We start from the raw sequence: 12,459 nt of genomic DNA on the forward strand, positions 1-12,459 counted from the left end.
ATATGGGATGCCAGCAATACAAGTCGTGGCTTAACTCACTGTGCCACAAAGCTAGCCCTATTGTCTGATTTATTCAGTTTCCTGTGATAATATTATTGTTTTTGTGTTGTCAGATAGAGCTCAGTCCAAATCTCAAAATTCTGAGTCTTTATTTATTTATCAGGGCATTACATAATTCCCATTCAAAAAAACCTCCTGTTGTGATTTCTTGAATATGCTATTTTATATTTGACTCTCTTCTTGTCTGTAGTGCCATTAAACTCTAAAATTGTTTTCTAGGCACTATGCATACACCATTTGTTTTTTGTAATGTTGTGGCACATGTTATCTATACACTGACCCATACATGCTTATTCATGGTAATGATGATGATAATGGTAGTGATGATGATGATATCTTGACAGACAAGAAATCATTTCTCCAGTACCCGGGAAGAGATGGAGGAGCTGAAGAAAAGGATGAAAGAAGCACCCCAGACATGCAAGCTTCCAGGACAGCCAACCATCGAAGGCTATCTATATACACAAGAGAAATGTGTGTGAAAACACCCAAGTATCCGCTGGCTTATATGAGACTGCCTCTTGTTGCACTTAATATTGGCAAACCCTGGGCATGTGTATTTTTCATAGAGCCATTTAATAGCTGCAGCTCTTGAAACTAGTGAGAATAAAGAGGAATAGTCAATCAGGGCAAGATACGAGTTTTTCTGTAAAAGGCTCTGGGATGGTATAACCTAAGGTTTTCTCAGAGATTTAAAATGGGAATTGTTCATGTTTTGAAACCCCGTGACTATGAGGGAAACAGTGAATTACAGAAAGGAGACAGAGAAATAATATCAGAGGACTTCAAGTGGTCATTGAAAAAATGGAATTAAATAGTAAATATAAAAAATGGAAGCTATTTCCCAACAAAAGATTTTTAGTCTATCCCCAAAGAACTGAGGATCCTAGGAATTTAACCATGTTAATGAAATCTGTTTAGCTTTACTAGCTGATGTAATGTGTGTGTGTGTATGCGTGTGTGTGTACACACACCCACACCCCTCAATGGTTTTTAATATTAGGGAGCAAAAAGAATTTGTGTGTGTGTATGTGTATACCCTTAGTGATTTTTAATATTAGGGTGCAAAAATGATTTGTAAAGGGACAAAGCAAGATTGTAAAGATGAATGTCTAATGATTTCCCTTTGAGTCCCTTGTAAACTTGCCCTTGATAAGAATAATGAGTGGGAACGTTGCTGTGGTGGGGGAATAGCCTCTGGTAGAGCTTTGTTGGGTATTTTTCTGCTAGGGCTTTGGCTAACTTTCTCAGAACACTCTCATAATAAACACATGTTATTATCCCTTAGCTCTCCAGGAAAGCAACAAGCAAAATGCTTTGAGTATCCCAAAATGCTATTGGCATGATTTGGCTCTTTATTGGTCCACTTTTGCTTGACTGGATCACTTGAAAGCTATTGTTTTGCTAGTGTTTTTTCATCATATTCATTCTGGTAAAGCCATGGGTTTTTCTTTCTTTCTTTCTTTTTAAATTCAGCATGTAACACTTGTACACCTTTATGGGCATAATGTGGTATTTCGTAATATACAGCACAAACCAATCAATTAACACTCCAAAATTGCCACCCTTCTTCCGTGTTTGCAACCTACCAACTCTTCTCTTTCAGTTACTTACATAGTATATAATCCATTACTATGTTTGCAATCACCATATGTGTTGTGGAATACAGAAACCCATCAAGTCTGTTGAACTAGTTTTTGATGCCCTTTATCCAACCTCTCTCTATCCCCCTTATCTCACTCTTCTTGGTCTTTAGTAACTGTAAGTTCAGATTATGTTTTTAAACTTGTCCATATGATAGAACCTGTGATAGTTGTGTTTCTGTGTTTGGCTTATAAACTTAAGGTAATCTGCTGCTCTATTTGGCTGCATATGACAGAATTTCATTCTTTCTGTCGTATTAGTCCACTATCTTTGCTCATTCATCTGTTAATGGACACTTGAATTGAGTCAATATCTCTTTAATAAGCTAATTTCAATCCCTCCAAACACATTCCCGAAAGTGTGGAAGTAGGAAGGATCTGTTCTTAGATTTCTTTTGGAGGAATCTCTATGCTTTTCTCCATAAGGGCTACACTAATTTTCATTCTTGCAGCTAGTATGCGAGTATTCTTTTCCTACATCCTCGCCAGCATGTACCATATTTTTGATCTTTTTGATAATATCTATTCTATCCGTACTGAAATAAAACCTCATTGTAACTTTAGTTCACATTACCCTAGCGGTTAGTGGCATATAATATTTTTTTTCCAATATATAACTTGGCTATTTTTATTTGTTCTTTAGAGAAACATCTATTCACATAGTTTTATTTTCTATTATAATTTTATAATATATTAATTTATATATTCTGTGTAAAGTTCTATAAAAATTCTATATAAGTTCTATAATATATAAATATGTATATTTTATATAAAGAAATGCTTTAGAATCTCAATCACACTTATTTAGAAATTCTTTTGAAAGCTCTCCTCTCGCTTTAAAAGTTTGTTTATTTACTTGAAAGGCAGAGTTACAGAGAGGGAGCCACAGGAAGAGAAGTCTTCTATCTGCTGATCCACTTTCCAAGTGGCTGGTAGGGTCAGAGTTGGTCTGGTCTGAAGCCAGAAGCTTCCTCTGGGTCTCCGGCAGAGGTGATAGGGGCCCAAATACTTATTCCATCTTCTGCTACTTTACCAGGCACATTTGTCAGGAGCTGGATCGGAAGTAGATTAGCCAGGATTTGAACTGTTGTACATATTGTATGCTGCAGCTGAGCCACAACATCAGGCTCTTTTTTTTTTCCTGGGGGCAGGGGGTGGGGAGACTCTTTTCAAACTGAGATTTTATTCTTGTTAGTGCCTGAAACTAGATCCTGTTTATTTATGTTACTAGTTAGTATGAATTTATTTGGGTATAAGCTTTCACACATTTTTTTTTATAATGTACATTTTTCCATGAAATCTTTGAAGGCCCTTCATATTTATTATACCTGTTATGTGCCACACAGGGTACTGAGTACTTTAAAAACATTGTTATATTTGATCTTTGATCTTACCTTATTCCCATTTTACACATGAGGCCATTGAGGCTCCGTGAAATCACCATTTGAAAGTCTTATGACTAACAAATTGCAGGCCAAGGTAAGTTCAGGACTGTGAGATGCCGAAACCCAGGCCCCTACCACCACACTTTGCATTATATACTGACTTAGAATCACATGATTGCTCTTAAAGCACTTAATGGCCAGCATGAGTTCAGTCGGCAAGACAGCATTGTTCATTGCTAAACTAGGAAAATGGATTAATGAGCCTAGTCATTGAATATTGCAGAGGCTTCAGACTTCCTTGCAAACTAAATCACATTATGCAAACCTGTATTTGCTATTTTGCCTTCCTTTTTGAAACTATAACACAGGACCCGGTACAATGACTAAATGGCTAAATCCTTACCTTCAAGCACAGGGATCCCATATGGATGCCGGTTCATGTCCCGGCTGCTCCACTAGCCAGCTTCCTGCTTGTGGCCTGGGAAAGCAGCAAGGGGTGGGCAAAGCCTTGGGACCCTGCATCCATATGGAAGACCCGGAGGATGCCCCTGGCTTTGGATCAGCTCAATTCTAGCCATTGTGGCCATTGGGGAGTGAACTAGCAGATGGAAGATCTTTCTCTGTCTTTCCTTCTCTCTGTAAATCTGATCTGCCTTTCCAAGAATTAACAAAGAGACCTTAAAAAAAAACTATAAGCTAGTACCTTCAAAGCCTATAACTTCAATCTCTTTTCAGTTATTTTATGAGGAGCAGACAGACGAGATACAACCAGAGGTGACTGGTGCAAAACCTACTGACATTTAGAAATCTTGGCACTTCAAAAACTGTTATGATTCCCATAGTGCAGTTAACTTTTTCTAATTTTTAAAGATGTCTGCTCACACTTGTCACATTCTATCTCAACACAGGTGACATTCTGAGCTTGATACTGTCTTTGAGAGGTGCTCCTGAAGTTTTGTTTTATTTGAAATGCAAAATATTTAAAAATGAGAGAACAAAAGTAGTCCTTAACTAACTCAGTGCTAAAAGGAATCGAAAGAAGGAGATATCAGTGTAAGTGACATCGGGGATAGGACAAAATCCTTTGGCCAATCAGATGAGCCAGGTTACAGGGAAGGTACTGGTGACTAGCATTCCCAGCTTCTGAGATTTAGGGTGTTACCACTCATAGGGAAGATGGCAGAGGAAATATGAACACCTGCCCCCCTCCCCTGCCTGCCAGGAGTGGATGTAGAAAGCCATTGGTGAAGGCGAGGCTCTCTATATTTGTAGTAGACAAGGCCATGCAGGGCTGGGGCTCAGGGAAAGGGTGGGGCTGCACTGAGAATTTGATGAGCATGTTGTGAACAGCTTCATTCTTACAAAGCTAAATCATTTGTTCCAGCAGCTCACTTTTGTCTCTTCCTCTAGGGGCATTGGGAATATCCTGGGTGAAATACTATTGCCGATATGAGAAGGAGACCAAAACCCTTACCATGACGCCTATGGAACAGAAGCCGGGTGCTAAGCAGGTCAGTTCTTTCTCTCTCTGTCTCTCTCTCTCTTTCCTTCTCTCTTTTTAGGTAAGTTCTTGCTTGTTATGTTTTGGGGATTCATGTCTATGACTGCATCTCAGGAAACAAAATGTTGACTTACTATCAAATAATCAAGTCTATCATTGTTATCTGATGCAATGACTTTATCTGGTCTGTGTTTGCACTGGACCAGATACTGCTCTGTTGAGTTAAAATTCTCTTGATTTATTGTGTCAGGTGTTCTGATGGTAATACCATTTAGATTATCTGTCTCCTTTTCAGAAGTATTTATTCCAAAGTCCAAGACATACTCAGAAGACATCACTTTCGTATTCTCCTTAAGGCTGAGAGCAAGTTTTTCTTCTAGTATTTTCTTTTTCTTCTTCCTTTTTCATGGAATTGTCTGCTTGCAGAAGTGCCATGATGTCAGTGAAAGCAGTTTCAGTGCAAGGTTCTTTATCGAAAACAAGAGGAACTTGTTTCCTGGAATAGTACATAGTTACTTGGATTTCCTTGCATTAGACTGGGAAATGATTTCTTCTTGTCAGTGCTGGGACTCAATTCTTGGGCAGTGTCTGCGTTTGAGATAGTGGGTGAGTGTTATTCTCAGTTAATAGATGGTGAAGTTGACTCAGAAAAGGAGGATGATCTGGCCAGGTTCATATAGTTAGCAGATGGTGTAAATGAGACAAGATCTCTGGTCTTCACCTTTCGCCTTATTACCATTTCCATTGTTCCAGCTCGGGTGCCTTTAAACAAGCTGCCATACCTCTCCGAGCTCCTCTTCCTCCTACTGATTGTTGTAAAGAAAATTTGGTTTGCAGATACCTCATATACTTCTTACACATAGTAGGTGATAAATACATGTTGCTTCTCTTTGCGGTACCACATTGTCTCTGTTGAGGTCATTAACGGAGGGAAAGTGAACATTGTGGGGCTGATGAATTTTAGTCAATGGATACAGTGAGCTTCAGTTTCCCTAAGTGCTCAGAAGATGAAAGTAGGTGCATTATCTTGCACAAATAAAATACTCAGTGCCACCTTTACTAATGCACAAATGCGTTTATTTCCCCTACTCTTGTCCTACGTTTGGAGAAATTGCTTTTGCGATTCCTGTCACCCTTAAGAGAGTGGATGGGGTGGATGTTTGTCTCTCTTCCTCCATCTGCCATTTGAATGAAAACTTCTTCACTCACCTTTTCCCTGACTTTCTGAGAACGGTTTGAAAAAGCCACTTATTTCCTTACAACCTCCCTACTTAAAGACCACATGAAACTTTTATTATTTACACTTAATGCCATTTGAGCAGTCCATTTCCCGTATGCTTCCCTTAGGTGATGTGCAGTGAGCTTTCCATTTCACCATCCATGCCTGGGAAAGAGCGCTTGGCCGCCCCCAGCCATTTCTCCTGGTCCCAGCCCTTGACTGTTGGAGCAGGGCGAAATCATCTGCCATCTTGCTATGAGTACCATCTGAGAGGACAGGATCCTCAGGGAGTCTGCACGTTGCTCATGCTGCCATGAGAGATGCCTTCCAGGTGACACCGAGGACACTGCAGGAGGCGGAAGAAGCTGCTGCACTTTTTTTTTTTTTCAAATTGTTCCTCATTCTGTTCCTATCAGGGACCCTTGGACTTAACCTTGAAGTACTGTGTGAGAAGGAAGACGGAGTCTATTGACAAGAGATTCTGTTTTGATATAGAGACGAACGAAAGGTAAGCTGGTGCTGGTGTAAGTATACCCACATGCCAGATGCTGAGCCTGGGTACACCTTGTATTTTCCACTGTCATCCTCTGTTTGTGAAAATGAGCAGTCTGTTCCAGACAGCCTTGTCTCAGCTCTTCTGGCTGCCTTCCACAGGGATCCCTGTGAAAACCTGGCTGTGCGTAGTTTTTTTTTTTTTTGCTATGTAAGCCTTTTTATTTTTCAATCAGATTTGCCTCACCTGCTCTGGGGGAAATCCAGATTTAGGATTTAAGTTATCAGATATGCAAAAAATGTTATCACATATTTCATATTTCATAATCCAGAATTAGGATTTAAGTTATCAGATATGCAAAAAATGTTATCACATATTTCTCAGCTGGTAATGCTAAGAAAAGGATGGGATAATGAAATTCATGTTTTTATGAGCATTACTAATGTAACATTAAAAATAACTGAATTGGAATACCTTTGAAATTATTCTTTTATGCTTCTCTGAAAGAGACAGAGAAAGAAAGAGACAGAGAAAGCTCCTATCTGTTGTGCAGTGATTGGATCCGGATGAGGGCTTGAGCAGAAATTGGGCATGGAATCCAGATGTCTCATATGGGTGGCATAGACCCAATTAGATAAGCCACCACCACTGCCTACCAGGGTCTGCCCTGATGCCAGCTGCGCTAGTTGAACCCAAGTACTCCAATATGGAGTACCTCACTCCACTATGGGGTATGAGGTGTGCTTAGCCCCTGGACTAAACTGTTCCTGGAACACATTCTGGAAGGTTGTGGTACAATTAGGGAGCCTTATTCTTCCTACTTAGTGTTAAAAGGATGCAGACTTTTCCCTAATTTGCATATGCTAATGTGAAGGTGGAAACAGTTTGATCCTGAACATTCAGATAGCAGAGCCCTGCTTGTACGTTTCGGACTTGGTTGTATTTGTTTCTCTCCAGTGCCCACCGCCCCCCGCCCCCAACTCCCTTTCACAACCAATCTGAGCAGGTTTATTGGTTTTAACCTTTAAGCTTCAAAATGAGAGCATCTGGAATCATTTTGTTAAAAAAAAAAAAAAGGATGCTTTGTAATTGGGATGTTGACCCAAAATTCAGTGAATAAGTGCATCTCTAGAGTCCAGTTTGATTATTCTGTATGATAGACACTGAGTGACAGAATGGAGCTTAGCAAAATGATCAGGATGCTAGAAAGGAACTTGAAGGATGACTAATCCCAATATTATATAAATAAAAATGTGACAATTACAAAGATTAGACCGCGAAAAGAGGGTATTCTTATATATAGGAATAAGAAATTACTAGGTGTTCCCTCATTTAAAAAATTGGCATGTGATTAATCTGCAGAATTTTCGCTTGCAAATCTATATAATTCCTTTATTATAAAATGGAGAAGCCCAATCGAGATGGCTGTGATAGTAAATATTGTTGTCAGTAACCAGGGAAGTGTCATCAGTTTTGCTGACTGTGTCAGACCCAGTGAAAACGGGGAAATGAATTCTGGTTGATCTCTCTTCTATGAACCTGCAGTGTTTCAGGTTCTTCAGCCTCAAGGTGATTAAAAGACATGAACCTTTCCATGTCTAGTTCCATTGGGATCCCCTCCCTGTTAGTTTGTTTTTCAAGCTACTTGCAAATCATATTCCCAGCTTAAAGCAGTGATTTGAACAAACATGCTTCTTGCCACTTAGTTCTAGGCATGGCTATGCTATATACTCATTTTTTTAAAAATAAAATTAATTTTTATTGGAAAGGCAGATTTACAGAGAGAAGGAGAGGCAGAATGAGCTTCTATCTGCTGCTTTACTCAACAAATGACCACAATGGCCACAATGGCCAGAGCTGAGCTGATTGAAAACCAGGAGCCAGGAGCCTCTTCCGGGTCTCCCACATGCATGCAGTGTCCCAAGGCTTTGGGTCATCCCCTGTTGCTTTCCCTGGCCATAAGCAGGGAGCTGGATGGGAAGTGGAGCAGCCAGGACATGAACTGGCACCCATATGGGATGCTGGTAATGACAGGTGGAGGATTAGCCAATTGGGGCCACCATGCTGGCACATACATGTTGAATTTTAAATGTTTCCTCCTCATCCAGAATGGTGAGGAATTCTGAGATTAGGTAACCCAGCAAGTAAAGATTTGAAATGTTGGGCCCAGCGTGATGGCGCAGTGGTTAAGGTCCTCGCCCTGCACGCCCGGGATCCCAAACGGGCGCCGGTTCTAATCCCGCCAGCCCCACTTCCCAACCAGCTCCCTGCTTGTGGCCTGGGAAAGCAGTTGAGGATGGCCCAAAGCTTTGGGACCCTGCATCCTTGTGGGAGACCTGGAAGAGGCTCCTGGCTTCGGATTGGCTCAGCTCCAGCCGTTGCAGCTGTCTGGGGAGTGAATCATCGGACGGAAAATCTTCCTCTCTGTCTCTCCTCTCTGTATATCCGCCTTTCCAATAAAAATGAAAAAATAAACCTTTAAAAAAAAGATCTGAAATGTCTATGATTGTAGTTATCACATATTGTGGTTTTTAAAAGCATTTCCTCATTTAGTCCACTGCATCCGAGTTATACAGATAAGGAGAATGCAATTCAAATACATTCAACTGACTTACCAAACTGAAGTCACACAGTGAGCGGTGAGGCTGAGCTCAAACCTTTATTCTCTAGGTTTCCAAAACCCATTCCCTTTACATTTTTGTCTCATTGCCTATTCTATTCTATTATTCTAAGCAGAATAAATATGCTAAGGGAAAGAGCATTAGATGAAATAATGAAGACGTGCTGATGCACCCCTCTGCACATGGGGCCTTGTGAGAGTTCTGCCACCTGCTTCCTGTGCTAGTCACAGCGACACTAGAAACAGAAGCAGAACAGACATCACACGCCTGGACCTTGACTTCCTTGGAACACAGAGCCAAGGGCTCGTCGTGTTCCTTTCCCAAGGCCAGGAAGAGAAGATAACATTCTTATTTATTTATGTTCCTATTCGTATCTGAAACCGTAGACCCGTAACACATCACAACTTTGAAAGTTACTTGTGTGTGTGTGTGTGTTGAGAGGTGTGTACGCTGTAGCATTTCTGGAAGCTCAACACATGGTAGTTGTTTTGGTTCTTGGCTGGGGAGGTGCAATTCCAGGAGGATTTTAGCAGGGTATCTGGCTTGAAGTGTTTGCTTTTCTGTCAGTTCTTCATTTGTTTACAAAAAGCACTAGACTTCCTAGCTCCAGAAGATGTATCCAAAATGGTAGTTATGTCTTAGTGCAAGGTGAAGGCGGAAGAATCAAAACAAAGCTAAATCCTGGTTTCCAGCTGATGAAGCTTCCGGGTCATTTGGGTGCCTCACTGCTTAAGGAAACTTTGTGAAGTAAGAGCTGGAAGGGCAGGTACGACAGGATAAAGAACCAGAGCCAAAGAGGCTTACTGTTTCACACCCAGGAACTCAGAAGGCTTGGATGATGGCTCTCACCATGCATAACCCGCAGAGAAAATCCCATCTTATCACAGAGGTGAGAGCAGGCAGGCAGGCAGGCATCCGAAGGGTGCAGCTAGCCAGGGAACGTACGGAGAGTCTGCCTGTGCAGTAATAGAAACAATCCGAACTATCCAGTTCGGGACCCTAAAGACTATGCTGATATGGCGTAGCTCTAGATACGGGTAGTGTTTTTTGTCTCATTTGTGCCTCTGCAACAAAATACGTGGGTCTGAATGATAGATCCAAACAACAGAGATGTTTTAGAGGCCAGGAGGTCCAGAATTAAGGTACTTGCAGGTTCAATGCCTGGGAAGAATCTAGTGTTAGCTTTAAAGATCTTGCCTTGTGGCCAGTGTTGTTGCATAGCAGGCTGATTCTCCGCCTGTAGCACCAGCATATAAATGGCTATTGGTTCTAATCCCGGCTGCTCCACTTCTCATCCAGCTCTCTGTTTATGGCCTGGGAAAGTGGTGGAGGATGGCCCAAGTCCTTGGGACCCTGCACCCAACATAGAAGACATGTAAGAAGCTCATGGCTCCTGTCTGGACCGGCTCAGTTCTGGTTTTTGCAACCTCTTAGGGAGTGAACCAGCAGCTGAAAGATTTTCTCTCTCCCATCTCTCTCTCTCTCTCTGTTTTTCTCTCCCTTACTCTCTCTTTTCCTCTCCCTCTCTCCCTCCTTGTGTTTTTGTGACTCCTGCTTAGCTCTCTGGAGAAGACAAATGCTGCGTCTTCGCATGCAGAGGGGCTAGGGCCAAGATCCCACTCCCTCAGGCCGTTTCCTTGGGGTGCTAATGCCATTTGCCATTCTTGCGGGCTGCACCTTCACGATGTTACAGTCTCCTAAAGACCCACCTGTCAATAGATGGCACTGGCAATTAAACTTTAAGATACACATTTCTGAAAACTATTCAGCTCATGGCAGATAGCTCGCAAGGACATAAAATAAAATTGGATTGAAAGTCACCTGCCGTGTGGAAGAGGTCTTCTAGAACAGTGGTTAAGAACATGGTTTTCTGCATCAAAAGTCTCAATCACTTCCCTGCCTGTGACCTTGAGAAACAACCCTCTGGCCAGAAGTGCTTCCTAGGTTTGTTGGGTTCAGGGCGGGGTGTTAAATGTGTAAAGTCCTTAATCTGTGTTAGTTGCGTTTATTATTCATAAGATCACTTGCCAGCCAAAAGGCTCCCTGCCCGCGGCTGAGCCAGTCTCAATGGGGTTGAAGTCTTTCCAAGTGGAAATGCTTTGTGGCCCATGCTAGGTGGTAGAAGGAGCAAAGCCATTCTCCTGACAGTTGACTGTGCCTCTCGTGACGTTGCTCACCTCCGAGCCCTGATCGATGGTTGCCTTCCAAGACAGGGAGGCAAGAAGATCTCTCTAGTTCAGCTCAAGCACAACGTGGTGATTTTATATGTGTGTTACCACCTTTCTGTTTTCTTACTCGCTGTTGCCATGGGACCTCAAAGATACCACATCGCCCAGGATCTCCAAAGCTCCTATTCTCTAACTTTCTCATTATCATTGGGAATCAAAATGATTTAGAAAATAGAGTTTTAGAGGTCTTTAACTATTCAGTACGACAGCACCTGCGGCAGAGGGTCTCTAGATCTAATGAATCCATTCTCTCAGGGGGAGTTTTCTGCTATACATATGTCATTCTTTTTATTTCAGGCCAGGAACCATCACTCTCCAGGCCCTTTCAGAAGCCAACAGAAGGCTATGGATGGAAGCCATGGATGGAAAAGAACCTGTAAGTTCCCTCAGGCGCTGGGGACGCCACAGCATCACAGGCTGGTGTATGAGTGCCCCCTAGTGGTAGCCTAAGACAATTAAACTTCGTGTTTCAGAGCTGGGAGGAGTTGTTGATACTGTATCTCTTGTTCAATCAGGCAACTTGAGTTGCAAAGAAGGTGAAGGGCTAGTCTAGTTTCACTCTCAGGGCAGGAATCAAATCCGGCCTTACATTATAGGTTTCGCTGTTTCGTTGTTAGAGAACATAACTATGCCCACAAGTCCTTAAGAAAGAAAAGTAAGCTTGTACTTCATATTGTGTAACTAAATGCATGTTCATATTGAAGGATAGAAGATCATTTCTATGTGTGTGGGTAAACAATTATTGATCATTCATTCAAAATGGGTTTTCTGCCCCTCTTCTAAGAGCTTATTCTCTTTGAGGATAAAGCTGGTGCAAGAAATGGCATTGATATACTACGGCCAAAACTACTCCATTTAGAGTGCTGCTATGAGGGAGGAAAAGTGACCCCTTTGAAAGGATTCGTGCTTATCATCGAGAGACCCAGATGGGCAGTCAGGAGTCCTTGAAGAGCATTCTCTCTTCATTAATTTTCTTCTTATGTCATGGATAAGTAATTTCAGCTTCCTGGAGTTGGAATCCCAAAAGCCTGGGTTTGGATCCTGGTTCTGCCATCACACAGTTATCAGCTAGAGCAAGTCATTTCAGCCGGGACTTACTGTTCTCCCGCATAGGCAGGTGGCTTTAGTAATCTCTACTTATCTCACAGTATTGCTTTAGAAAACAAAGTGAAAGACATGACGTACTATATCAGTTTTAGGAGCTCCCAATGGATCTGAAGTTTGTGCACCAAACTCCTGCGATGCAGCAGTCACTGGGTACTGTTTGTCTCCTTGCCTTATTCAGTCAAAAACCGGTTAAGTGTAAAAA

General features: G+C 41.8%; 1 protein-coding gene across 1 annotated transcript in view; it reads left to right on the forward strand.

The window, feature by feature from the left end:
- OPHN1 (oligophrenin 1) overlaps positions 1-12,459 on the forward strand; it is a 296,207-nt gene that overhangs the window by 136,053 nt on the left and 147,695 nt on the right. Inside the window, exons 9-12 of the mRNA XM_041000958.1 lie at positions 405-534; positions 4,499-4,599; positions 6,225-6,316; positions 11,448-11,526. Coding sequence (XP_040856892.1) covers positions 405-534; positions 4,499-4,599; positions 6,225-6,316; positions 11,448-11,526 — 402 coding nt within the window. The remainder of the gene's footprint in view (positions 1-404; positions 535-4,498; positions 4,600-6,224; positions 6,317-11,447; positions 11,527-12,459) is intronic.

The sequence above is a fragment of the Ochotona curzoniae genome, unplaced genomic scaffold (genome assembly GCF_017591425.1).
Source record: "Ochotona curzoniae isolate NIBS_2020 unplaced genomic scaffold, NIBS_Ocur_1.0 contig_1274, whole genome shotgun sequence".
Taxonomy (NCBI): Eukaryota; Metazoa; Chordata; class Mammalia; order Lagomorpha; family Ochotonidae; genus Ochotona; species Ochotona curzoniae.